The sequence below is a fragment of the Protomyctophum parallelum genome (assembly GCF_964188405.1).
Source record: "Protomyctophum parallelum genome assembly, chromosome: 2".
Taxonomy (NCBI): domain Eukaryota; kingdom Metazoa; phylum Chordata; class Actinopteri; order Myctophiformes; family Myctophidae; genus Protomyctophum; species Protomyctophum parallelum.
The window spans coordinates 30,345,096-30,372,710 of NC_139699.1; the positions used below are offsets into that span (position 1 = coordinate 30,345,096).

At 41.2% G+C, this 27,615-nt stretch overlaps 2 protein-coding genes across 6 annotated transcripts in view; both read right to left on the reverse strand.

The window, feature by feature from the left end:
• Positions 1–528: 528 nt before the first annotated feature.
• Positions 529–12,247, reverse strand: snx1b (sorting nexin 1b; the record flags this gene model as incomplete). 2 transcript variants are annotated; one of them, XM_083759423.1, is made up of 15 exons in its annotated part: positions 529–1,855; positions 3,527–3,598; positions 3,691–3,771; positions 4,136–4,279; positions 5,711–5,916; positions 6,530–6,623; positions 8,085–8,198; positions 8,632–8,707; positions 9,402–9,480; positions 9,588–9,729; positions 9,911–9,954; positions 10,156–10,222; positions 10,506–10,624; positions 10,953–11,064; positions 12,143–12,247. In XM_083759423.1, the coding sequence occupies 15 exons, from the start codon at positions 12,245–12,247 to the stop codon at positions 1,805–1,807; spliced, it is 1,506 nt and encodes a 501-aa protein (XP_083615549.1). In that variant the 3' UTR covers positions 529–1,804. The 2 variants fall into 2 exon arrangements, with proteins under 2 accessions (XP_083615549.1, XP_083615548.1); XM_083759422.1 differs by having other exon boundaries at positions 10,953–11,085.
• Positions 12,248–14,310: 2,063 nt separating this feature from the next.
• neo1a (neogenin 1a) overlaps positions 14,311–27,615 on the reverse strand; it is a 193,068-nt gene continuing 179,763 nt past the window's right edge. For 2 of the 4 annotated variants that reach the window (XM_083759839.1, XM_083759837.1), the window contains exons 19-28: positions 27,004–27,111; positions 26,522–26,716; positions 23,296–23,358; positions 22,420–22,558; positions 21,976–22,220; positions 21,147–21,239; positions 20,420–20,590; positions 18,361–18,648; positions 17,294–17,430; positions 14,311–16,625 (exon numbers count right to left, since the gene is read on the reverse strand). In XM_083759839.1, the coding sequence (XP_083615965.1) occupies positions 16,473–16,625; positions 17,294–17,430; positions 18,361–18,648; positions 20,420–20,590; positions 21,147–21,239; positions 21,976–22,220; positions 22,420–22,558; positions 23,296–23,358; positions 26,522–26,716; positions 27,004–27,111 (1,592 nt within the window). In that variant the 3' untranslated portion in view covers positions 14,311–16,472. Of the gene's footprint in view, positions 16,741–17,293; positions 17,431–18,360; positions 18,649–20,419; positions 20,591–21,146; positions 21,240–21,975; positions 22,221–22,419; positions 22,559–23,295; positions 23,359–26,521; positions 26,717–27,003; positions 27,112–27,615 lie in introns of all 4 variants that reach the window. The other 2 variants (XM_083759838.1, XM_083759840.1) reach the window with 2 other exon arrangements.

The window sequence follows — 27,615 nt, forward strand, 5'->3', positions numbered from 1 at the left end:
TATATATATATATATATATATATATATATATATATATATATATATATATATATATATATAATTGTAATGACTTTATTATATATATATATAATATATATATATATATATATATATATATAATTGTAATGACTGGTAGGGTTCGCTTCCCCAGAAGACACGACAACCTTCTTAATAATTTGACTTTAATGAACAACAGTGAACTCCCTCTCGAACTTTATGCTAGCGATCTGTTAGCATGCTAATGATGCTAACAACAACAACACGCTAGACTTCCCGCTTCCGGCCAATCCCGGAACTGAATTCGCCCCAGGCACAGCTTGACCTTAAAGGCACACACACACAGTCCCATAACAAACAGTCAGTGTCCCACTGGTACGCTACAAACACACACACACACACACACACACACACACACTTTTACTGCAACCAACTTAACTTAAAGTGCCAACGTGCCAATGTTTTGATAATATGGCTGAAAAAGTCTGAATAAATAAAGTCACCATAAATCATAGTCATGATAGAAAGAAATCAAAGTTTAACCAATAATATTTATTCTTTACATATACCAGTAGAGCAAATTCAGGAAGTCGCTGCAACAGACAGTGGTTACAAAAATAAAGCACATTCTTATGGAAATATATGACAAGACAGAAAACTAGATACAAATGTTGGACAAAAAATATGGGCATTTATCAATTGCGTGTCAAAATGCAATTGTACTTACTATAAACCATTTACTCAAAATAATGTGCTGGTAACATTTGACAATGATGGTAGGCTACATTATTTAATTCTAGTACTGTTTAGGTCAGTAAACGATGTACCAAATGGTTCAAAATCAGTTCTGTTGGGCCTCATCACTATTTAGTGATTGATCAATGTATGGCCTGCAGCCCTCTAGACAAAAATCTATTCACATACCGGTATACTATACTGGTGGGGAAAGAGATTCCATTCAGATTAACGGTATTTCAGACAAATTTTACATCAATATATTAGTAATTAAATTTCAACATCAATGTGCGCTCACTATAATCTTCACCTCCTTTATCATTTCATGCAGCTATGACAGGCTTATAAATATGCACTAGTAAACTGTAGTAGTAAACTAACAATGAAAATTAAGCTCTGCCATCAATATTATGCTGCCTCTCCCAACTGTACAATGCATTGTAGTGCACCAAAACATTAAGATAATAGATATTATCACTTGTTAAAACTGGAATGACTTACATCAATTCATCTTCAACTGTAAACAATATTACTACCTCAGGGCAGTAACTCATGTTAACACTTAAATATACTGATCTGAGAATAAACAGATTTATCTCAGAGATAGTGGTTTTTACAAACACTAGCCAAAATCTCAGCTGACTTAATACTTTCTGTGGTACTCAAACTTTTTCATTTCAAGGAAACTCAGTGGTTCTCAAACATTTTGTCAAAGTCATGTCAAAGACACCCAAATTAATGTGAAATATTTCAAAAATATCACTCCACTCATTTTGCTAAGCCCCCTGGAACCCTTTCAAGGGACCCCTGGAGGTCCGCGGAACCCCACTTGGAGAACCATTGCATTATATCGTAATGTAGACAAGGTAAACAAAGAGGTATGCACATGAAATGTTTTCAAGTACAGCAGCACATACATATATCAAAAAGCCGGAAAAGTACTACGATAAAAAATACAAATTTAGTGGATGAACGAAGGTTTCAACTGTGTGGCAATTGTCCTCTCCATTCCTGGCCAGGATGTACAAAAAGGCAGTTGAAGGTCTTTACTAGTATAAAGTCTCAATCTTTGTTAAGCTATTGCCTTTGCTTCTGGCAGGAACGCCTCCCAAAACTTTACAATCTGTAACAAAGTTAGATTTAGAGAAGTAAGTTAATGAAGCCTCATTATGCACAAAGAACACTTTGTCTGCATATGACAAATTAAGATTGCTTGATTAAATAAGAAATACTTATTTGTGCACCATAAAATACATTTTTGCATCTGCACTGATGACGATGGTGATGTTTTGGAAATATTGACTCATTTTATTATTCAAGTAATAATATGATGCTCTGAATGAATAACTAACATTTTAAAGTATATATCATTTTAAATATTAAACATGTAAAGCGGTCTACAAGCTTACAATTTGTCGCGATGTTATGCACTGTGAACTTGTACAGTAGATCTGCCATTTTCAAAATATTGTATTTTTGAAAACATTTGGTTTTTGATTGATTGAAATATTTATTAACAGTTTGCAGAATTACAGTACATTTCAAGCACAAACTAAATACAAAGACTGTTAACTGTGAGTGGACGACCCAATTAAGCATTACACTTGTTTACAAGAGGGTCCACCATGTTCAATTCATCAAAACATTTAGAGACGTACAAATAGACACTTCTATATAGTCAAAGAACAGAACAGGAATTCATCATAAAAGAGGTAAAAAGGGAAAAGAAACATATACAGTAAGGGGAAAAGCGGGGGGGGGGGTTCAGATTTTACGGGGGCCAGTTTCGAATTGCAGCCGTCCGTAGGTGCCCTTTGAGAGCAGTTTTGAAGGAGTCAAGGGATTCACATGTCTCAATGACTGTTGGTAGGGAGTTCCAAATTTTGGTGGCATAGGAGCGAAAATAATTTAGTCCCTTGTTTGTGAATCTGGGTTGTACATGGTTTGTTGCACTCCCTCTGGTGTTGTGGGTGTGGACTTCGTTAACATTAAGGAAGTATTTAGACAGGTAAATGGGTATCTTGGTGGTGTACCGAATCTTGTGGACCAGACCCATTGCAAGATGCTGTACTCCGTCGTCGACCCTAAGCCATTCCAGCCTGTCAAAGTGGGCAGGGGTGAGGTGGGTTCGGGGGGTGAGGCCAAGTAGGAGACTGACCAGTTTGTTTTGGGAGGTCTGGAGCCTTGTTTTAAGGGCCCTTGAGGTGCTGTGGTACCAAGAGGTGCATGCATAGTCAAAGAAACCTTGTACGAGGGCTCCTGTGGGTGACCTGTCCCTGTTTGATGGAGGTTTACTATGTGGGTGATGATTGGAGCTATGGAAATGGCTGTCTCTGAGAAATTTGGAGGGAATATTGTCATGGGCAAGTGGCCTTGTGGGGTTGGAGGGCACTCCGTTTTTTAAGTACCTCCTCAGTTGTTACCATTGCCATTTTAAAATCATCTTTGTAGAAGGCTTTGATGTGCTCTACACCAAAACGCCCAGAGCAGTTGGTACTTTAAGTACCAACTGCTTTAAGTACATGGTCATGCCAATACTTTTGTACAATCCTCTACATTTCAGAATCACCTTATTACTAGTGGCTAGATCTGGTGCTGCTGTGCTTAGATGTAGAGACAGTAATGGCCCGTGGACATTAGAAACCTGACCACAGAATATTTTTTATGTTTTATCCTATATTTTGTTGTGCCATGTAGTAGAATTAACTTTTTCAGGTTGGAATAAGCACTGAAGTCTGACTCGCACAGTCTCACAGGCCCTGTATTACAATATCAGATCACAGAAACATATTACCCGTTGCTGGGACTGTAGCATTGATTCCAAATATCTCACTATCTGGCCCTTGAAGTCCTTGGCTTTTTCACTCTGAAAGGTAAACAAGGTTGTTTTGTGTTCTTCACCAATGTAAAACCCATACAAGTGGCATTTTCAATGTAAAAGTCCATAACAGTACGTACCTCAAACCTAAGTACTTCCTTGCGTACAGTCACCCCAATCCTGTCAAAATCCCTCTCGTACTGAGTCACTCTTGCTTCCCACTGAGGACATCGAAGACAAGAAGAGGGAGAAGTTTTGAAATGGTCCCAGTCCCAACCCAGAGAAAATTACAACCCCACCTCCATTTATAGCCAATAGTTAATGTTTATTTAAAACCAAAACTAGTCTTTCAAGGGCTATGGTTGCCTGGCTCCAGCCCTGAATTTCTAGCTACGCCCATTAAAGAAAACGTTCTGGCGATTCAAAATTCAGACTGAGTGTCAGGCTAGGGTTATTGTGGATCAATTAGATCAATAAGGGAGAAATAATCAGAATATTATACACAGAGTATAACTGCGGTTACTGCCTACATTCAATACATCTGCAGTACCTTTAATGATCCAGTGAAGTGTTACAGTAGCCTACCTCAGTGATCTCGTCTTTGGCTTGGTGCAGTTTGTCCGGCTTGTTGGCCCACAGCAGCTTTGCCTCCACCTCCCTCTTCTTCTGGAGTGTGCCTTGAGCCTCCTGCCAGCGCTGCCATGCCCGCATGCGTTGATCAAAACAACCCTATGGACACACGTGTCATACTCATAACACATCATAGCATTCATGCTAATACACTGTAAAAACTACAAAGTTGTGATATGTGAAAAGATTTTGATGTCCAGTGATGCAAATAGCCTGCACCCAGCATCCTTAGACTAACTAAATTGAGAAAGGACGCAATCACCTGATGAAGGCCGTTCACGGCCGAAACGTTGTGTCTTAACTTATGGTGTTTTAAATACAATAAAACACTACTGGAGGAGCAAAGTCTGTGTGCGGACTACTTTCTTCACTAAAGGACGCAATCATGTCACCCTCTGAGGGTCCTGGGATGCAATACTGTAATCAGTACTGTAGTCATTGTCAGTAGGACTCATAAAATGTCTCTGGGACCCATCTAAAAGACCACCCCTGGGTCCCGGGAGTAATTACATTGAAAACCTATTTACATTACATCACTGGATGTCCGACCATGAAATGACAAATAAATAAACATAACATAACAGAATAAAAACAGCTGTGGCTAATACAATTAATAATGGCTACAGTTGATTTACTAAGTAAGTACATGATATATGCTGGTGGTTGGTTGACCATGCAGAGCTCTAATTATACTGTATGTGAGAGTACCAGGACCTTGAAAGGAACCCTAAAAGCAACAGGAAGCCAATGCAAGGAGGCCAGGACTGGAGTAATTTAAATGTATTCTGACCCATCCACATGTGTTTACACTTGCTTGTACGCACGCACACAGTTTCCGAGTCTGGTCATCTATCCGTTTCATAATCCTTTAATTTATTATTCTGAACCATCCACATGCGTTTACATGCACACGCACACGCATAAAAGAAAATAATTGTGCTCCAGTGCCATGTGGTGCCAGTTAGACCAATATGTTACCCTGAGATTCTTTGCAAAGTATGACATGATGAAACCTGAGGCCATGACCTTCAGGCAATCAAATTTCCTCTAGAGAGATTCTGGAGTCGCTGATGACATTTTCAACAACATTAGGCATAGGTCTGAAAATAAAATCTGTGTATTCTCCTTAATTGCGCCCTCTACAGATCTTGTCAATAGACAAACCCCATTCACCAGATTTTTCCTTCCTGTGCGTCCACTAAGGGAAAGTAGGCTTTCGACACCACAAAACCGTCTTTGTGTGAGTTTGGGGAGTAGCGAAATCGTTGCATTTCATGCATGTGCAGGAAGTCGAGAGTAACATAGCCGTAAGGAGAAGTCCTTAAGGCTATGGACCAGAGCTAGGCCCACTTTTTTTTAAAGATATTTTGGGGCTTTTCTGCCTTTATTGATAGGATACAGTGGAGAGAGATGCGGCAAAGGTCGTTGGGATCGGGACTTGAAACCGCGACATGCTGTCAGGCATGCGCCTATATGTGGTATGCGTCAGGACCACTAGGCCAACCTTCGATCAAGTGTGAGCGAGCATACCCTGACTGCAGTCATCAAGCGGATGTAGTCAGCCAACAGCTCAGCAAGTATAAAGAAGTCATTGGCTGCCTGATCCTGGTGCAGCTGTTCCATCTTGTCCTCCACCTCTGCCAGCTGAGACAGGGCCCGTGATAAAGCACTGTTGTCCTCCGAGTTGCCCAACATGGCCATGCTTTTGGCAAATACTGCTGTGTTCCCACACAGATCTAGAGAAAATGAGTGAATGAGTGTATGAGTGAGTGAGTGGGGTACAAAATACACGTATGTTATTGCCAAAGACTGTGATAGGAGCTGAAACATTATCGATGCCTTATGGCCCATAGGGGCCGAAGAGCATACCTAAGTACAGCTCAGCACTGACCATTTTCTTTTGTTTTGCCATCATTTAAATGTTTCGTTTTAGTTCCTTTAGTTATTTTTATTACTCCCGACAATACAGTATATACTGTAATGCATGTATGCAGTAAGATAAGTCAGAAAGACTTCATAGAATTAAAGGACGGATACTATATGCGGTAAATAGATTATCGCACAGGAATTCAACTACAAATACACAGACAATAATTTGTTTATCATAGCCTTATTATGCCATGAAGAATCAGAAAATACTAAATAGCATTTCATTTGGCCATGTTTGACATATTGCACTGTAGCTCTCTCGGTTACAGTTCTGTGCACATTGGCACTTTTGCGGTCAGCTATCCGTTTGTATTTAGCCATCAGCCTGCCCAAAGGATTATGAACCATCACTCGCTCTGTCCTTTCATCACTCTCAGGGCAAATAAAGTCTTGGTACAGTATGTGATACGTGGAACTCACCTTTCCTGTGATTGACCAGGGAATCTACCATGGCATGGAGCTTCCTCAGTTGCTGTTCCTCATTCTCCACCTCCTGGAGCCTGTCCTCAAACCACTGGGACACAGTAACAAGGGGATGTTTAAGGTTGTTTAATAGTACATTTATATAATTGTTTGGTTTTTTTGTTTTATAAAAAGAAAAGTCACTTTTCATAGAACTGTCATTTGTATAATTTGTAGTGGTAGAATCTCACATAAACAACTGGGTAACAAAGGACCAATATCACAAGTTCATATCAAACAAACAAGTAGTCAATTATCAATTTGATGGCTCGTTCTGAAACCTTTACCTGATGGGAAATTTTGTTTTAACTTTACGAGTTCTATACTGAGAGCAGAGCATTAATAACTTGTACACACATTTATTTTCCAAGGGAGTACTTCAGAGGGTATTAAAGTCAAAAGAAAATATCTTCTTCAATATCCAATACTTAGTATTGGAGCAAATGTCTAAGGACAACTTCACCGATTTTCAACCCATCTTCATATAATTGGTCCTCATTATAATATGGGTACCATATTTGCCTAATATTTGTCTCAGAGGTCTGTGGACAGTTTAGAAACCTGCCTACCAGCGACATCATCAATGGGGAATCAAAGTTAATAGAAACTGCAGCAGGCTCTCTGGAAAGTTGGCATACTAAAATGGAAGCCATTGTTCTTGCGTTAATAAAAATAAAAATGTAAATGTAATATCTTAGGCGTGTTTCTGAAGTGTCTACAACCCAATGAGACACAGACAGAGTATATAGAAGCATTAGCATGAGCCTTAGTGAGGACAAATGATATGAAAATGAGTTGAAAATGGGTTCCAGGTAGCCCCCAGCTAAACGATAGAGTTGGTAACCAAATGGACCCTTATAGATCTTTAACTCTTGAGAGTGCTGTAAAATGATACCAAATGGACCCATAAGATCTATATATAAAGGGTCCATTTGATTACCAACTCTATCATTTAGCTGGGGACTAACTGGAACCCCCTCAAGGACCACTGGTGGCCCCTCGACCACTGGTTGAAAACCACTATAATAAAACCACTATAATAATTGCCTATAATAGGCAATCTCAGAATCCATCGGCAAATAAAAAGAGAAACAGCACCCTCTTTTGCTTTAGTTCGCCACACGTACAGTATGGTAGGAACATGTGCAAAGTGCCCAATTTAATGGGAATCAATAGCCATTTTAATATAAGTACACTAGTATACGCCATTTAAAGACGCATCATAAACTGCTTTTTTTATTTTATAAATGTATAAAAAAAAACATTATTTACAAGGTCTTATTCTGAAGCCCTTATATTCGTCAGCTCACAACCCGGAAGTGTTATATTCGCTGGCTTGACAGAACTCTTGGTGTTGTACAGGCTATCACCAAGCCAACGACATGAATATACATACTGTACGGTTGTAGCTGCTACATGAGCTACTTCATTTATCTTAATTACCTTATTTCAATGGTCACAGTGGATTACAGCAAACTGAATACATATTAATGTAATTTTAAAACCCCCTTACAGTGTCAGACTCATTAATTTTGATAGTCATCTTGTTGACAGCATCCGATGCCTTGTTGATCATCTTCATGAAGCCTGCGCCACTCAGTGCTTGGGTGTTCACTGCTCTGGGTAGCTGAAACACAAGCACGCACGCACGCACGCACGCACGCACGCACGCACGCACGCACACACACACACACACACACACACACACACACACACACACACACACACACACACACACACACACACACACACACACACACACACACACACACACACACACACACACACACACACACACACACACACACACACACACACACACACACACACACACACACACACACACACACACACACACACACACACACACACACACACAATTATATAAATACATAAAAATAGCTGATCTACAAGCTCACAACGCTTTGTGATGTGTGTTTTAATCCATTATTAACAGAACATGCTTTCAGTTTGCTTTGAGCCTGTTGACATGGGTTTGTTTATAAAAATCCCATAACTACAGTATGGGCATTTATGAATAGTGGTACAAAGTGTTGTACCTCATCCCTCTCCAAGAACTCACGGACATCAGGGTCTTGCAGGAGTGATGGATGCGACACCACTCTCTGAAGATACCTGTAAATCATAGCAACATGTGTATAACCATCATTTCCATTCATAGCAACACTGTCCATCAATCCACAGGGATAACTGTGATGCTTTTGGAGGCCATACCACTGTCACCGGTCCCCAATAGTAGCTATAGTAGTTTATATGTGTAGAGTTAGGGCGGATTCATACTCCTATTTTACCGCTGTTTCGGCGCTGTAGTGCCGAAATGATTTCGGCTCGGACTTTAGGACGGTACCTGCCCCCCCGAACCTCAAATGACGTCACATTGTAGGCTCTACAATAGGCCGAACCAACTTTTATTCGGCTCTAAAATAGGAGTATGAATCGGCCCTTAGGGCAGAGGGACAGCATTAGCTGATTTACTTAATTACCAAAGAGTATTTTTATGGTCTAACTCAAAATGATGTAATCACAAAAAAATCTATAGTTGTAGCCCTAAAGCTTTAAGTTTAACCACTTAAACCCTCTAGACTTCATAAACTGGACCTGATTTGACCCTGTACAAGTGTACATGGACTGCTTTTTCTCTCTTTGCCAAAAATAGCCGATCTGCAAGCTCACAACACATCACGTTGCGATGATTTGAGCTTGTATGTAGATCATCTATTTTGGGCTAATGTCCCCCCGGAATATGGATGCTGCCGTTTAAGTGGATAATTTGGACCCGACATTAAGCAAATAAGAGCAGCACCCTAACCTCTCAAGAGCCGCTCTTCTTCTCTCCACAAACTCCACTGATGAAGAGTCGTCCTTTCCAACTTTCACTTTGGTCATTCCTGTTTGAACCAAGTAAAATACAACAGTGAACAAACTCAAATTCAACAGATGAACAAGCTTGTTTGGTTAAAACTGAATAACATAACAGGAGGACAATACAACCCACCCATAACACTCTTCTCGGGCGGTGGTGGAATGACACAGCCATTCAGCGAATGCTTGACGGACAGCTTCTCGTACAAGCCCAGGAAGTCACTGAAACGCCTCCTTACTGAAAAGGTCTTATTCCTGAACATTGGCAAAGACGTCTGGTCGGGCAATGGGCCAGAAAGAAATAGTGTTGAGTGTTAAACGTTTTAATATTCTAAAGGAAATGAATTATGTAAATCACAGGGAAATAGACATCCTAATAAAATAAGTTTAATGGATTTTGCAGTTAAATACTGTGACAGGGAATGTAGATAGATATATTGGAATTTCCATGCATACCCGAGTGGATACTTTGTATGCCAAGAATGCATTCATGCCATCCCCTGCATGGAAAGATTACATTGGCAAGTGACCAAGATGAGTAAAGAAATATTCAGCTAATTTGTTGGATGCTTGCAATAATACCAACAAAAACATTTTACAGTTACGTGCATTATGACAGAAATTCAATTTAGTTTTAACAGTGAATGAAGGCAAAGGCATACAATGAATAAACTTCCTCGAGTATAGAAAATAATACTGACCAACTTTCTCTGGGTTGGTGACAGCAATATCCAAGTCAAAACTATCCTTGGCCTCCGACTCCTCCAACTGCAAAAGAACATATATATATATATGGCAATACGCTAATTACAAATAAAACCTTCTTGATGGCAATAAAATAAGTATGTTGCAGATGGATATGGAATCAGTTTTGTTCAGTAGTGTATAATGTACTACAGTGTGCCAAGACAAGAGTACGCAGGTCTTCCTCTAACCAAACATTACACCAGATTTAATTAATTAATTGCTTGTCGACCAAGCTGTGCTAGTGAGTGAATGAAACGGCAACATGATTAGGCTCACTGCCTCAGTCTTAAGCCGTGCCCTGTACCTGCTCGAGAGACTTAGGCTGCAATGCTGCTGTGCTGGTAGTTAGCAAAGAGGCAGGTCTAGGTGCAGTGGAGGATGCACTAATGGGTTCCTCTGTGGTCAGCTGCTCCACAGGTGCTTCTAAGTTACAAGGAAAAAGTATTATTTCTTCAACCTCAGGCTTAAGGGCAGTCCATACAACTACAACATGACGTCACTCGCAACTTCTGAAACGCATTCCTCCGAATTTTTGTTCTGAAAGCTGCACTTCCAGATGTTGTGACTCGCCGAACTCTACTTCGGAGAAGAAATTAAAGTCTGATCTTTCCGACGAAATGTTCGGTGGTCGGAGACAGTATGGACCCCCTTTAGACAGGATAATAATATGCAGATAAGAATTCAATTACGAAAAGAAAAAGCATATCAAGGGCAATGTGCTGTGAGATGAAATGGAGGGGAGTTTCAATACCTCCAAACAGATCGTCGTCACAGTGAAGCCCATTGGAGCTGAGGTTTGGTGCTGTGCTGCCGACGTCCTCTTCACCGAACAGATCTGGACGCTCCTCACTTGAAGCATCTGGCTGGATAGCCACATGGTTGGTCTATTTGTTAGAGGACAATAAAGGCCGTAATGCTCCATTAGCGAGTTATCAGACCAGGAATCGTGCCTCATAACCGGAATCTACATAATACGCTGACATTAGAACCTCTAATAGGCCTACTTGTATTTGACAACATCAAATCAAGTGTTCATTTATCAGGTGTACAAATGTAGCTAAATCCATTTGCACATCTTTTGAGCATGTACCTAAATGATTTTAAAAGGTGAAGTAAAAAAAGGATTTTCAAAATAAGTGAAATAGCTCTATATTCTGATAGTACTCGTTTTTAGTCTCTCTTTAGCTCTCCAGCTCTTTAGTAAGCAGAAAATACAGTTTCAGTTCATTATACCGCTTTTATTCAATCAGGAGAAAACACAAAGAATACAGGATAAACAAATTAAATTGAAATGACAAATAAATTCAGTCAAAATTGGAACTGGAACACTATAAACTTTAAGCTGATAAATGGCACTCTCTCTGATTGGATTTAACTGACACCACACCTAAAAATGTATACGGAATACCGTTTACTAATAATAATAATAAAAAAAGATTGTCACTAGAAATACCTATACACCTTTAGAATTAAATTAACAGGACATTACAAGCATATCCATTTCAGCTGAAATGGATATGCTATATAGATAAGAGGATGGTGTAGGTGCAATGGGTGGGATCAACTATAGTTATCAGTCAAGGGCTAACGGAACATTAGCAGAAGTTCAAGTTCCACATACCGCCCAATTAGATATAGTAGCCTACTTGTGAAACCATTGCGGGGGAAGGGGGGAGTTTTATGCTTTAATTGTGATGTAAAAGTGGCGACAACATTAGCGCACCGTTATGACACTAAAGCTTATTTTGTTATGTTACGAAAGTAAAAACAAACATTTGATTTAAGAGCCATTTCAGTCTGCCTCTGGTGATGTGAATTCCGGGGTCAGTCGAATTGGGTCAGTTAACAAGTTCAATAGTTCATGTCAACTTCCTCGCTCATCACCAGCATGACGTTACAATACTTCCAGTCCACACACACTTGAATGAGTTGGATACATACACTGCCAACAAAGACATCCGCTCCCTCGTCACTATCTCCATCTCCTGCTTCTTGATCCTCTGTTGCAGGGAAAGGAGGGGGGTTACGATCTGAGCTGGCCGCCATCTTCCTTGTTGTGAGGAATGGACGGAAGTGGTAGTAGTGAGAGCAAACGGAGTACTTCTTCTTTGTAGTGTTATGGCGGTTGGCATCCGTATAGTTGCATTACCGCCCCCCTCTGTTTATCTCAGTTTGATTGATTGATTGAAATATTTATTAACAGTTTGCAGAATTACAGTACATTTCAAGCACAAACTCAATACAAAGACTGTTAACTGTGAGTGGACGACCCAATTAAGCATTACACTTGTTTACAAGAGGGTCCACCTTGTTCAATGCATCAAAACATTTAGAGACGTACAAATAGACACTTCTACCGGTAGTCAAAGAACAGAACAGGAATTCATCATTCATAAAGGAGGTAAAAAGGGGAAAGAAACATATACAGTGAGTGAGTGAGGGGGAAAAAGGGTGGGCGGTGGTGGGAAATTCAGATTTGACGGGGGTCAGTTTCGAATTGCAGCCGTCCGTAGGTAGGCCTACCCTTTGAGAGCGGTTTTGAAGGAGTCAAGGGATTCGCATGTCTTAATGACTGTTGGTAGGGCATTCCACATTTTGGTGGCATAGGAGTGAAAATAATTTAGTCCCTTGTTTGTGCCGAATCTGGGTTGTACTTGTACATGGTTCGTTGCACTCCCTCTGGTGTTGTGGGTGTGGACTTCGTTAACATTAAGGAAGTATCTAGACAGGTACATGGGTATCTTGGTGGTGTATCGAATCTTGTGGACCAGACCCATTGCAAGATGCTGTACTCTGTCGTCGACCCTAAACCATTACAGCCTGTCAAAGTGGGCAGGGGTGAGGTCGGTTCGGGGGGTGAGGCCAAGTAGGAGCCTGACCAGTTTGTTTTGGGAAGTCTGGAGCCTAGTTTTAAGGGCCTTTGAGGTGCTGTGGTACCAGGAGGTGCATGCATAGTCAAAGAAACCTTGTACGAGGGCTCCTGTTAAGGTCTTCAAGGTGTTTTTGTTGACCAGTGAGGAGATCCTGTAAAGGAATCTTGTTCTTTGGTTGACTTTTTTGATTACGTTGGTGGCCATTTTTCACCGGAAAGATTACCCTCCAGGATGGAACCTAATGTAAACACTAATGTAAGAGTGTCTCATTAGCGCGTGTCAAAATGTCTCATTATTGAAGTCCTACACAACCTCTCATTGTTCTGGTTAGTAGGCTACGCCGGTTTCTTGTGATTAAGTCAAAGCAAGCACAACAGGACAGGACAGGTCAACTTACCTAAAGGCTTTTGGTTCTTTGAAATGTGGCCAACAAGCTTCCTTCCACCGTCTTCCTTGTGACTTTGAATCTACAATTCATTAACAATCCTCTGGTACAACTAACTTAAGTTTACTTTACCTGTGTTTCACAATTCACACCATATAAATTAGTTTTGAAAGGTCTCATACATTCATTTCATACACACTTGGGACAGTCCTTCTACAAATCGGGTTTATGGATCTACACATCGGGACGTATTGCATTTTTGGAATGTCAGTGGTACAGTACATTTATCGTATAGTGTATAGTCTCCAATGTGGTTTACAATGTACATTACATTCAAACACTGATGGTGGGCACAACCATGCAATGCACCAATCTGCTCACCGGGAGCAATTACGGGTCAAGTGTCCTGCTCAAGGTCAAAGACAATGTTACTGCAAGGCCTGTTGCTGTTCTATAGCCCTTTCCAGACCTAAGCGCAAAACAGTTTTGCGCCGCGGACAGAAGAAGCTGTGACGGTGTGTGCGCAGCTGGTTTTTAGTCAGCTGGTGGATGGGAATTAAGCTCCACCTAAGCGGACGATTGACGTGGAGGAGAGCGCTTCCGGGAATCTGGCCGTCGCGCAAGTCGTCCGCGGAAGTGGAGCTTCTTTTCCATCCACCAGCTGTCTAAAAACCCGGTTTTGAAGCTGTGTGCACTGTGCAGCCGAAATCGTGCGCGGCTCTTTTGATAGTGTGGCAGCACCCTATGCTGAACAGTTCATGTCTGATTACCATGACATGTTCATCTCTTTAATTAATTTGAAGAAAAACTCACTATATCCCATGAAAAAGAAGACAAATGGAAACACAAGCTTTGTTAGTATTCATAATAGTTTGTATACACAATGTATAGGAGCACCGATAAAAAAAATCTCATTTTTTTTCTCCAAAACTTTTTGAACATTTTTTAAAAAGCCACAGAATGTTTCTACATAAAGCAAAGAGAGCTCTGTACATAAACAAGCAACATAATTCCTCATCAGCAGCACAGTAAATGATCCACTGCTCAATTTCATATCATCTCTGAAGCAAAAATAAAAATAAAAATAACATAAAACAAGACCAGCTGCCTGCTGCTAACCTAGGACACTACGTTACACAAACAGCTTGATATTTAAACACAAGATATGTAAGAAATGTACTTTTCAAAAATTGTGAAAAAGTGCAATACAGGTTTGACTGTTTACAACTTAATAGATTATTTCCCAAATGGAGTCCGGTCCTCCCCCACCCCCTCCGATTTCAATCAACCCATTTTTTTTATTTTTTATTTTTCTTCCAAACGTTCCTTTTGTATCCATAGTTAAAATCTCTTACAGTTATACTGACATTCATGAAGATGTACATTTATGAGAAACATGATATTCACAAAAGTAGAGCAAATAACTATGATTGCAAATGACAAATTTCTTTGGGTAAGAGGGTAGATGAAAAACTAGTTTCTTACATGAACATACTTTAATCTTTTCCTCTTTACACTGGAATTGTGTACAGAACAAGCTTTTTTTTTCTTCATACAAAAACTACAATGTAAAAAAAAATATGGGGAGTCCAATTCAAAAGGCCAACATTTTTGCATCATACAAGACATGACAAAAAAAAGAGATATGCTGTTGTGTTTCTTGAAGCAAACAGAGAAAACAACAAACACTCCATTGTGCAGAAAAACCTGGTTCAGCAAAATACAGACTTCTGAAACCAAATATTGGCTTTTGGAAGCAAGACACACATTTTATAGAACTTCTCACACAACAGATTGCTGTTTTGTTGCAGATGATTGATTGACTAGCTGCAATGTGAGGTGTTTGGGTTCAACACTGCTAAGAACAGGGTCCCCCAGTCCTGTGTGGATATACTGTAAAGTCTTACAAAATGTCATAAACTGTCACCTTTAGACGGGTGGGAACAGCGCTATACCGGGTGTCACAGTATAACTCAGAGCATCATCCTTGACGAGTTGAGTAATCTAGAAAGTCCAACGTACAAATGCGTTGGTAAGGCTTTTTAAACGGAGCTCCCACGACAAACAAAAACATTTCAAATGTACATGGGGAACACAATGCCAGAGAAGAACGCAGGATGGCATTCAAAATGTACGGTAGAAACATGGGCATCTTTTCCGCTGCCGATAAGAAAAAGTGAGCATCAAGGCTTGATCGCATCCCACTTTTATCCCAAATAACGACACAATGGGAAACATAAAAAGAATGAGGCAGTTAAAAAAACATATGTACATGTCTATAAGGATATGTGTGTAAAATATAATACATAAAAAATTAAAAGTCATGGCACAATATATGACAAAAAAGGGGAGGGGGTAAAAATAAAATCAGCTTAAAAATGACCACATTTATGGATACTCTAGGCTTGTATAGGGAACTGATATCCAATGTTCACTTCACTGAAACGGCCCAATAGATATACAAAATGCACAAATAAATGACACGAATAAAACAAACACTGTGTGTAGAGTGTGCTGTTTGAGCACCAACATCAATACCAGCATATTTTTAGACTTTCTCATTTCGAGTTGCTGTTGAACAAATGGCGTCTTGTCTCGTGTGGCCTCCTCTCGCACACCACAAAACCCATTGATTTTTTTGCTGAGGAAAAATTCACAATCTTCCGGTTGAAAGCGACCAATGTTAATCGTCTCTTGAGAATGTTTCTTCATAAAAAGGTGAAGTGTCTCACTCTTCTTCCCTCTCACAGCCTTCTCCTTCCTGAGACTGAGTAAGGTAAGCCAAAAAGTTTGTACTGTAAGTATCAGTCTGGTGTTTTTATAACTGCAGGGCATATGAGAGTTCCATATCTGTAAGAAGCCGTTTTGTGTCCATGAGCCTCTGTCTCCCAAGTTATTTATTTAGGTGTGTATTTAATTTAGAGTGTGTTTTCCTGCATGTACTCTTATTTCTTCCCGCGTGAATGAAAGGCGTAAACTGTGTGTGCTCGTGTTTGTGTGTGCGCGACTCTGCTCATGGCGCTGTTGTGATGGCGTTTAGGTCCTTCATCAGGCCCTCGAGGTGGGCCATCTCCTCGGTTAGCTCATCCGGCTCGTAGCTCTGGGGGAGAGGAATAGGGTTACTGCGGGGGGCAGGGGAGGGGCAGGGAGGTAGGGAGGCAAGCACCTGGGGGGAGGAGGAGGAGGAGGAGAGGAAAGGAATAGGATCAGTCAGGGATCTTTTCCTGCGGGCAGGGAGTCAAATGGGTTGGGTGAGGTGAGCTGGGGATGGGTCAATGGTACTGAAGCGTCATGAACATTATGACAAAAGAAAAAGAAGCAGACAAACGGCGAAAACACAACCAAAACCAAAGCCAAGTCAATAGTATGGGTCATTAGCCAATCAAGGGTTTAAGGCATTGAGGAAAAGATTCAATTGTAAAAGTCATTCCAGTTATGGGGTTATGTAATGAAATGAAATTAATTAAGATTCAAATGAAATCATGTCAGAAGGCAGCCAACAAGAACGACACAAAATGGTGAGAGTGAAGTTGGGATGAATAAAAAACAGAAAAGAACAGACAGAAAGAAATTGTGGTTAAAATCAATGTTCAATTGGAAGTTTACTTCAAAATCTAGTGCCCAAATAAAATAGACATGGATTTGGAATGTGTGTTTGGTATCACAGTGGCAAAAAGACACAACTGACAGATGCCAGTAACTATCATTATTACTTTTGATGAAGTACTGCAAGTATGGCCAGAGAAAATCAGCCTTGTAAAAGATACACAATCTTAGTCAATTGCTTCTTTGTACTCGACTACAGATGCCAAATGTTGGGGACATTATACTCACGCTGTCAACATCCTCCAGCATTTTGCTGGTCTCTGGCACATCAGGGGCATTTGGCACAGTAACTGCCATGGGTGTACGTGTCCTGCCTAGAGTGCCAATGGAGGCCGTCTTGACGACGTGCGGGTGAGAGGGGGCTCCTGGGGATGAACAGTCACGCACACATATGTTATATTTTAATCACATCATCTCTGGCCACTTTGTTTGTTGGAGTCGGTCAACAAATGACAGCTGTGTACTCGCACTAATCAAGCCTCTAATGAATAGAGGCATGATTGGGGCGTACACCACCAGTACATACAGTAGGATGTGTGCAAGAGGCTTGATTACCATGGAAACTGGGCTGAAACACCGGCATTCCAAAGCCTGCTATTCCGACGCACCACCATTCAGACAAGCTCAATACTAACCCTGTCCCTAACCCTAACCCTGATCCTAAACCTAACCGCACGCGGAAGCCACGTAGTCGGAATGGCAGTGCGCTGGAATGCCACTCTGTTCCCGGAAACTGGAGCCACAGTGGAATGAATGCTAACTTTCTAGGTTGTCTCAGTTTCTAATCCTTTGGTCAACATATGTTATCTAATAAGAACATCAAATAACTAGGTAGGTACCAGATACAGTACCTACAGTGCCTCCACCAAGCCAAGGGCATGGGGAGAGAGTATGTCTTGCACTCCGTCCGTGTGTGAGTCTGTGTGTGCGTGCGTGCGTCCGTCCGTCCGTCTGTTACCAGCTAATCCCTGGCACCGTTAACCCGGCAGATGCCACATTTTGCACACACACTCTTATTACAGCCGGCCCGTACACACGTACGTACAGACAGATGTACAGAGACATGGTGCATTTATAGATAGATTATCAATCAATTGATTGTGTTTCAACTTGCTGAGCAGGTGCCCAGACTGACCTGTGGGAGTTGCTAGTGAGGCAACAGAGAACACCCTCCCCTGCCAGATTCCAACTCAAGTCATGAGTGCCACCCAGCTCTTCTTCATTGTAAAACTGAGTAAAACTGTAAAACTTTAACTGAGAACTTTACACTGTATGTGACGTGCTTGTCTTCTCACCAGGCTGAGTGAGCAAAGGGGTGCTGGGAAGGGCAGGCGACTCATAGCATGCGTGAGCAGTGGCAGGGATGGCGGGCACAGCAAAGCTCTTCAGTGGGTGGGCGTGGGCGTGTGGGTGGGCTGGGCGATGGGGCGGCAGGTTGCTGGCATAGCTGGTGTCCTCCTCTGTGGTGCTGGAGCCATGGTAGCTGCCCTCGGGATCCGCCAGGAGCTCTGAGGGGCAGGAGGGCTGGGAGGACACTGGGGCTGGGGGAAGAGGCTCAGAACTGGGAGTATTCCTCACAGACTCTGGAGAGGAGAGAGGGATGAGAAGGTGGTGGGAGGGGGGAAATGAGTTCACACATGTAACGGTTTAGTATTGACAAAGTGAACAGACTTTGAAATGTTGTCATGTAGAATTGTTGGTTACACCACCTGGACAGCACATCATGTTTCCTACAGCCTTGTGTAAAAGCATTCAGAGATTTTATTATGTAATCTTCTTAAAATAATGACACTTTAAGTTCTTCATTAAACAGAAACAACAGAACCAAAACTATATGATATTTCTTAATGATTTCACCGAAAGCAATAACACTGTCAGTTATTTAACATAAAAGGATTAAATGACTTAGGCCAAATGGAGTTTTGACTTGGGCTATTGTAAACCTGATTTAGGCCAGATTATTTGTGGAGTAAGTCAGTTACTCCTTCAACATTGGCCCAATACACATTTGGCTCCATTTTCATCACTGCCTATCCCTAAACGTCTTTGCCTATTTGCACTATTTTGATTTTTTTTATATTTTTAAACTACATTGACACGTTGTGAGCTTGTAGATCGGCTATTTGAACTATTAAAAAAAAAAAAAAGGTAAAAAGGGGCAAGGCAGTGACAAAAATAGGGCCCATTGTCTTTGACTTAGATAACATAAAATGGCCATTACATAGGCCATTATACTACTGTTGTCACAAAGAGCTGATTTAGGCAGAAATGTATTGTAATTATCCTCAAGACATTATTACGTAGGCCATTATTTTAAGAAGTTGACCATTGCAGTTGACCATGTGCATTTCATTCTTAAATTATTAGTGAACTATCAAAAATATTGGACTATATATGAATCACGTTATAGCAATACTTGAGTACAAAATACAGTACAGTGTGCAGGTTGAGTTTAATAGTTCCGTCACCATTGCAGGATCCCATTCCCCAAATAATATTTCATTTCCTGTATTTGAGATCAATGTTTGCCTTTATTTTAGTCAAACCCGGGTCAACACCACAACCATTGTAAGAAACATACTAACGGGAGAAAGTGGCAACTTAATTACACTTTGAAGCCTCACTAAATGTGGTGTTGACTTGAGGACATCAATGAGTTAGTATTGACAGTGACTTGCAGAAGTTGTGTGAATAGATTAATTCATGGAATAAATACAGAAACATTTATAAAATGTCAGTATCCAAACCCGAGGTTTAGCCCTCACTCCATTTCTTGGCCACTCCTGGATGTTCTGGGATCAATTGCATCTCTACACGTTTGTTTGGTGTCAAAATAACTTGTAATGAACCTGAGAGGAGCAAATTAGTGGTGGGCATAAACAAGTGATTTGGGAGTTAGTGCTGTGGTTAGTTCATGTAGTACAATGAGATGGGAGCACATGTCTGTATATATGTATGAATGAATGAATGAATGAATGAATGAATGAATGAATGAATGAATGAATGAATGAATGAATGGAGACTTGGCCGTGTCAAAAACTTACTATTAGGGCTGGGTGATATGGACTAAATCAAATATCATAATATTGTTGACCACATAGGCTTTTTTATTGTGATGATATAAAAAAATTGAATTCATTATTAAAAAAAAAAAAAAAAATGTATTGGAAGAATAAAATAAGATTTGAGTATTTAAAACCAGGAAAAGACAACACTTATGCGTTATGCCATATAATGATTTTCAAAAAGCCAGATGATCTCTAGTCTCATATCATGATATGGATATAATGTCGATATATTGCCCAGCCCCACTTACTATTGCTGTTTTTAAGCATAGTGGAGCATCAGTCTCACCTGTGGAATCCACCCTGTCTAGATGGGAGAGAGGTGTGGCGCAGGCATGAGGCCGTGCATGCCCACTGCCCTGATGGTAGAGGTAGCTGCGTGTCGGTGATGCCAGGCTGCCCATATGATAATGGTGGTGATGGTTATCAAGGGAATGGATGGGGTGAGCACTAATCACAGCTGTGGATGTACGTGGACATGAATACACAAACAGGACAAGATGTTTAACCAGCTGCTATGACCAAGGGTGGGAAAGCATGACTGTTCAAATGCACATACAGTACATGCAAACGCAGTTTTAAACCCATTACCTCTCATTTTAAATAAACACAAATAGGCTATAAAGAGATTGGATGTGTTTGTACACGTGAAATGAAAAGAAACCGCTTACTGCTGAACTAACTGAATATTTCTGTTGTCTCCATGTAGTACATGTAGTAGCTGCTGAATCATGGACATTCAATAGTTTTCTATTTAGCTATAGGGTGTGGGGGAACCCACTCATCCGCAGACAACGCCAACCACTCAGGTTACACACACGCACGCAAGCACAGGTGCACACACACACACACACACACACACACACACACACACACACACACACACACACACACACACACACACACACACACACACACACACACACACACACACACACACACACACACACACACACACACACACACACACACACACACACACACACACACACACACACACACACACACACACTTACGCTGAGGAGGCTGTGAGTCAAATGGCATCATCATTTTAGGCCTCATCCCTCGCCGGCCTGCTAGTGTAGACATGCTGTCCTCTGATTCATGGCCTAAAAGGTACGGTGGAAACCAGCCAATCAGAAAGAGCTACTAACTGCTCTCTTTGTGAGCCATGTTATTGATTATTTCACCCTGATGGTGCATAGTTCTGAGCTTAGCCGATGAATGTCATTCTTTGACCTTATTTGAATACCCATTTGTGTTCACCTTTATTGTAATACTGTAGAGTGAACGTGTACCCTTGCAGCATGACCAGTTAATGGAATTCAGACTCATTTATGAAAAGCATGAAATGTTTTGCATGAAAATCACAGAAAATGTCACTATAAACACTATAATCTTAGAGGCATGATCACATATAAACCAGTTCATACTGATTTCTACAGTACTGACCCTGATTCAGTGGCCAAAATAGGGAGAGCAAACAAATCTCAATGTATATCTCATCTGTGAAAACGGCCCTACAGCACCTATTTATAGGCTCGACCTGTTCCCAAGTTTAAATATTAGCATCAAGCATAGCACAGACCTTTGATACTGCTCTATTGTGAAGCAGTCTTTAGCCCTACACCACCCGGACAACCCAGCCATCCTATTGTTTGGCAAAGCATTGAAATGACATTGATAAACGCTGCATTCAAGTTGGGTCAGTTCCTGTGATGGGTCAAAAGGCGTTACCTTCACATAAAACAATGACAAAACAGCGTTTTTTGTTTTGTTTTATATACCAGGTGTCCAGTGGACACAGACTAAATAAGAAGCGCCAGTGGAGGCACCACCACTGACCACGGTAGGAGTTGCGCCGCTGCTGTAAGTGTGGATTGTTTTCCAGGCCACTGTCAGCTGGTGTGATGTCCTGCGAGGTGCGAGGAATGGGCGTATCCGTCATGACCGGGTTGGGATCAGGAGACTTGTCCATGGGCTTGAGCTCCAGACGTTCATGGTGGATCCACAGGTCAGGAGGCTTCAGGTCCTTGGAGTTGCCCTTGTACTTGTGGGATCCATTTGAGGACTTGGAGGCTGCTCGCTTCCTGGTGGGGTGAAGGGTTTGATGGTAAGAGTTAAAGCAATACGGCGAGTGTCGAGAACAGAAGAAAAGAGAAGTTTCACTGAAGTACAGTCTGAATGGTACAAAGAGAACAAGGATTAAGAGTAAATTAAAACATTAAAGTAAAAAGCATAGATCATACAACAGTAATAAATGAATACAAGATCTAAACAAGAGCTTACTTTTTCTGGTGAGATGTGGTGCGTCGTGTGCAGAGGAAGGCTCCTACCACCACCACTATGATGGTGAAGGCTCCCACTGAGATGATGATGACGATGACCAATATGTTGTTTTCTCCGTTGCCCACCACCCCCGACTTGCCTGGATTGGATTAAGTGTGAGGGAAGAGAAATGAGAGAAGAATGGATGGAGGGAAATTTTCAGGGACAAAAGCAGAAGAAAACAAATCTCAATCCTGAATTTCAGAACTTGAACTTGAAGTTTTATAGCCAAGCTTTATGTTGCAAAACTAAATTGTCTGTGTTGCATTTTGTAGTTTCTGAGACCCTGCCCATGTTCATTTCGGCAGAATAATACATGACTACATACTCTATACTCTTACTATATACTCTACAGTATATGACTTCATGACTATCATCTTTTACACACCTCACCTTTCGACTTGTGACTTCAAAAACAATCGCTTCAAACAATTTAATCTAAAGCTAACCTTTATCCATGGACACCAAAGAGAATAAAATAAAAACCTAAAATGTGATTTCTTGCGATTTTTCATCATTTATCAGCTAGTACAAATGTTATTAATATTATATTTATATTATTAATAGAAATTTAGCAGGTATTCTGGCAGTACCCTCTCACATATCTTTGTGTAGAAACAGATAACAGGAGCCAACTAACCCTTTCTAGAAACAGACAGAAACATGAACATGCAGAAATTCAAATAGTGAATACTATTTGAGCAACGAGGGCAGTTCCTGGGAGTGAGGCTTTCTTTGGAGCAACATAATCAGATAATAGTTGGAGTTAGGTCTTGCCTTGCCTTGAATTCTGTGCCAGCTAAGCAGTCATGTTGATGTTGAGCATAGAAACCTTACCCACAGATCCAAAGGTGTCAGGAGGAGGTTGGTTGCTCCCTGGCTTCATTGGAAGATTGGAGGCTGGCAAAGGAGAAGGGAAAACATTTCAAATAAACATGTCATCATCACATCCTTTCATCTCTCCTCTAGTGCTTACACCACAATTCAACCTTTTCTGCTTCTGTGTAAGTTTCATTCTGTAGAATGTCAATTAATTTCTAAAAGCAAAAGTTAGTTTTAAAAGTCATGCATTGCAAATTGAAATCAGCCCAGAAGATGAAAGTATCGAAGAGGGGAGGGGGCGCACGCACACGCACGCACACACACACACACACACACACACACACACACACACACACACACACACACACACACACACACACACACACACACACACACACACACACACACACACACACACACACACACACACACACACACACACACACACACACACACACACACTCTCATCGGTGTGAACCGGGAAGCAGGGGAGGAGAGGGACTTTACCTTGGTCATTAGCCATTTTGTCAGAGGACTCAGCTAAACAGGCCAAAGAAGAGCAGGAAGGGAGAGAACATAAAAAGCAAAAACTTGGTTAGCAGAGAAGAGCAGAGCAGTGAGGCAGCACAGACCAAAACCCACTGAGAATTAAGAGACTGGTGAGAGTGTGCAAACACTGCAAACCAGAGGAAAGAAAGAGTAGAAGGGAGACCCAAATGAAGAAACGGGACACGTAGAGAGAAAGCAATATGGGGATGGGGAATGTTATCAGCAAAGCATCTAGAGAAGAATTAAAATGCGCAGCTCAACCAATTAAAAAAATCAATTTCATGCAGCCTTGAAACATAGTTCCCTTGAATATTTCCTCAGGATGGAAGGATGCCACTGAATCAAAATGCTTCCATTACAGTATTAGGGAATCATATAGCTCAGTTACAACTGTTATACATCTACGAGCATAAATACTATGTGTGTATTTTTGAGGGGCACCATCCCCTCCTATATAGAGCGTCGCAGTCCCTCCCCCTTTCAGAACAATGAGTGGCCCAGGAAATGAATCGCAATGCATTTGTCCCATAGGCATTTCGTGCTTTATTTATTTAAAGACCTTTTAAGCGTCGTACGAAGCCAACTCTTGTCGTGACAAATCATGACAACACACACAATATTTTGGACCAAACAAATAATTACAAAGAAGAAAAACAACAAAAAAACCTGCCGTTTTTTTCTACTTTCTAATTCTTTGTTTGGCCCAAAATATTGTGTGTTGTCATGATTTGTCACGACAAGAGTTGGCTTCGTACGACGCTTAAAAGGTCTTTAAATAAATAAAGCACGAAATGCCTATGGGACAAATGCATTGCGATTCATTTCCTGGGCCACTCGTTGTTCTGAAAGGGGGAGGGACTGCGACGCTCTATACAGGTTTAATGTTAATTCAATGTTTGTTTTAAAAACGCCATTGACAATGAAGGGAACATTTATTTTATTTTATTTTTTATTATGAAGGGAACATTTACGTCATATTGTGTCTTTATTGTTTTTTTTTCCTTATATATTTCTTTATCCCACGATTTTGTAACCCCATTTTTCACCCCTGTGTCAATCATCTAATGTGATCCTGGGCTCTACACACCCTCCACCAACCTAGTCCCCATATATGGGGGACAAGGGGAGAGCAACGGACTTGAACTCATGCTTCCTTCATGCCTGAGTGTCCAAGTTGCTCCTTTACACCTGACAGGGGGGAGTTTCCCTGGTTGGACGTAGCGCGTGGAAGGAACACGTTATTCCAACCAGTTCCTTTCCCCTCCATCAGGCGCCCCGGCTGGCCAGGGGGAGGCAGTTTAGTGACCAGGATTACTGCATGTTTTTTGTGAGGGTACCTACCCTAGGGGATACGGGGAGAACATGCAAACTCCACACAGAAAGGCCCTTTCGCCAACCCCGCCTTCAGGTATGGGCACTGATGACGCGGAGGAGGAAACACGCCACCCGCACCCACAGCGTCCCGAGCGGGAATCGAACCCAGGACCTTCTAGCTGTGAGGCGACAGCACTACCAACTGTGCCACCGTGCCCCCTGTCTCTTTATTGTTAATGGCATTTAATGTTTGTGTTGGCACTGTTTGTTTTACATCACCATTACATCACGCCCCTCACTTCACACGGGTGTGATTTTTCACACACTAGTCTTCCGCAAAGCACACTACGTTCACTGTGATATTGGCTTAGATCAGTAAATCACAGGGAGGTACACATTTGTTAAAATCTAATGAGGTTTTTGTGAAATGGCAATAAGGAGTCATTCTCCTTGATGCCCCGAACCCACCAGATGCGTTACCACAAGCACACAAACGCTGCTTCACTTCCGCTCACATGTTAATGAATACAGCAGTTTTCCGCTGGCCACGCATGAACGCTCCACTTGCGCACGTGAAGTAAGATTTTTCAGCATTAAGAATTGCCCACGTGTATTTATATAGGAATACATTATACAGTCAAGATACACAATATCTGCATCATATCACCCGAATATTAATACCTAGACAATGACCAATGTGGGATGGATCAAGTTAAACGATTAAGTCCAGATTCTACGAGATGTCTTCGAAATCAGTTTTCTGAAAAACGTCTCAGTGGTGCTCAAAACCTTTTCATGTCAAGGACCTCCAGAATTATCTGTATTTGGGCCGCGGACCCCCCATCTGAAAATATGTTGTGCCAGCGACCCCCCCCAGAAGCAAATATTTGAGTTAAAAACGTTCACTGTGAAATAATATATATTCAAAGATTTGCACCACATTTTCACGATTTTTCACAAGCTCTACAAATGAGCTTGTACAGTATATCTGCTATCTTTCAATAGCTAAAGTATAAAATAATGGTTAATGGGTTAAAAAAATTATGAACTGAATGTCCAAAAGCAGGGGATGGTGTTCCAGTAAGACTTTCCCTTGTCTTTGACATATTGACATACCGGTATTCTGTTGATACAGGCTTTGAGACCTTAGAGAAAAGTAACCAGTTATGTGAATAATAATGATAGGATGATAGGATAGCATGACAATTTCTCACACTGACTGCTTTTTGCGCAGTGACAAATGTGCTCTGAAAAAGCTGCTGGTGAGAACTGTCAACCACAATAAAACGCATACATGTGCGCATGCGCATCTGGTGGGTTCGGGGCGATAGGTGTACTATTCTCCCTCAGGATTTGGGCCACGCTTGGGCCAACTTACTCTTGGGAGTGCGGAACTGCACAGCCTCAGACATGGGGCCCATGCCCTTGGAGTTGCGGGCTTGGATCTTAAAGTAATAGGTGGTGTCCAGCGTGAGTTCCTGGATCTGGTGTGTCAGACGGTTGCCGACCACTGGTTCAATAACCCAGTCGTGGACCTCCGCGTTGACATCCGTACTGTAGTAGATAATGTAGCCTGCGGGGACAAAAATACATTCATAAGTAATAATAATGTAGCCTACACAAGGCATTGTTGTAGCGGGGGCCTGGGGACAAAAGGACACTTATAAAATACATTTCTTAGTCTTCTTTAGACTTGGTATTACAAAGAAATATAATTAAATGTTATGTAATGAAAACTCTCCTCAGGACTGTCCTTTTAAGAGAAAGAAAGAAATACATATACAAAATAAATAGAATAGAAATAAACTGAACAGTGATACATGTGTATAATACATAATAAATACATAGAAATAAACTGACCAGTGATCTTGCCGTTGGCTTCAGAGGGCGGTTGCCAGTTCACAATGATGGTGCGAGGCTTGCTCTCCTTGCTCACCACTGTCACATCTTTGGGGGCAGAGCTGGGGGCTAGTTTGGGGTGGTGGAGGGATAATGGCGTCAGGACATTATATTGACAACAGGTCAAAACTGCTACCACTATATGGCTGTCCCTGTATTTAGTACAAATTCAAACGATGGCAAGACGTGTGCCAAGTTGAGCTACGTGGCTAGATGCCATGCATCATAAAACAAATTACTTTACATAAGCTTTCGAATACAATCCGTCTTCTCTTTGTTCAAAAGTAATTTATGACAATGTGTTCAAATTCAATAATTCATCTTCTTCGTCACATTGACATCGCAATACATGATCCCTTACCCCTTATCCCTAAACTTATTTGCCATTTTCTACTATTTTAAAACATTTTAAAATAGTTCAAATAGCTGATCTACAAGCTCACAACGTGTCGATGGCTAGTTGAACTATTAAAAAATGGTTTAAGTGGGATAAGGGGTAAGGGGTGGCGCACATTAACTGCTTAAGTCTTAAGCAGATTTGATAGGACATACATTTACGTCTTAAGCCTGAAG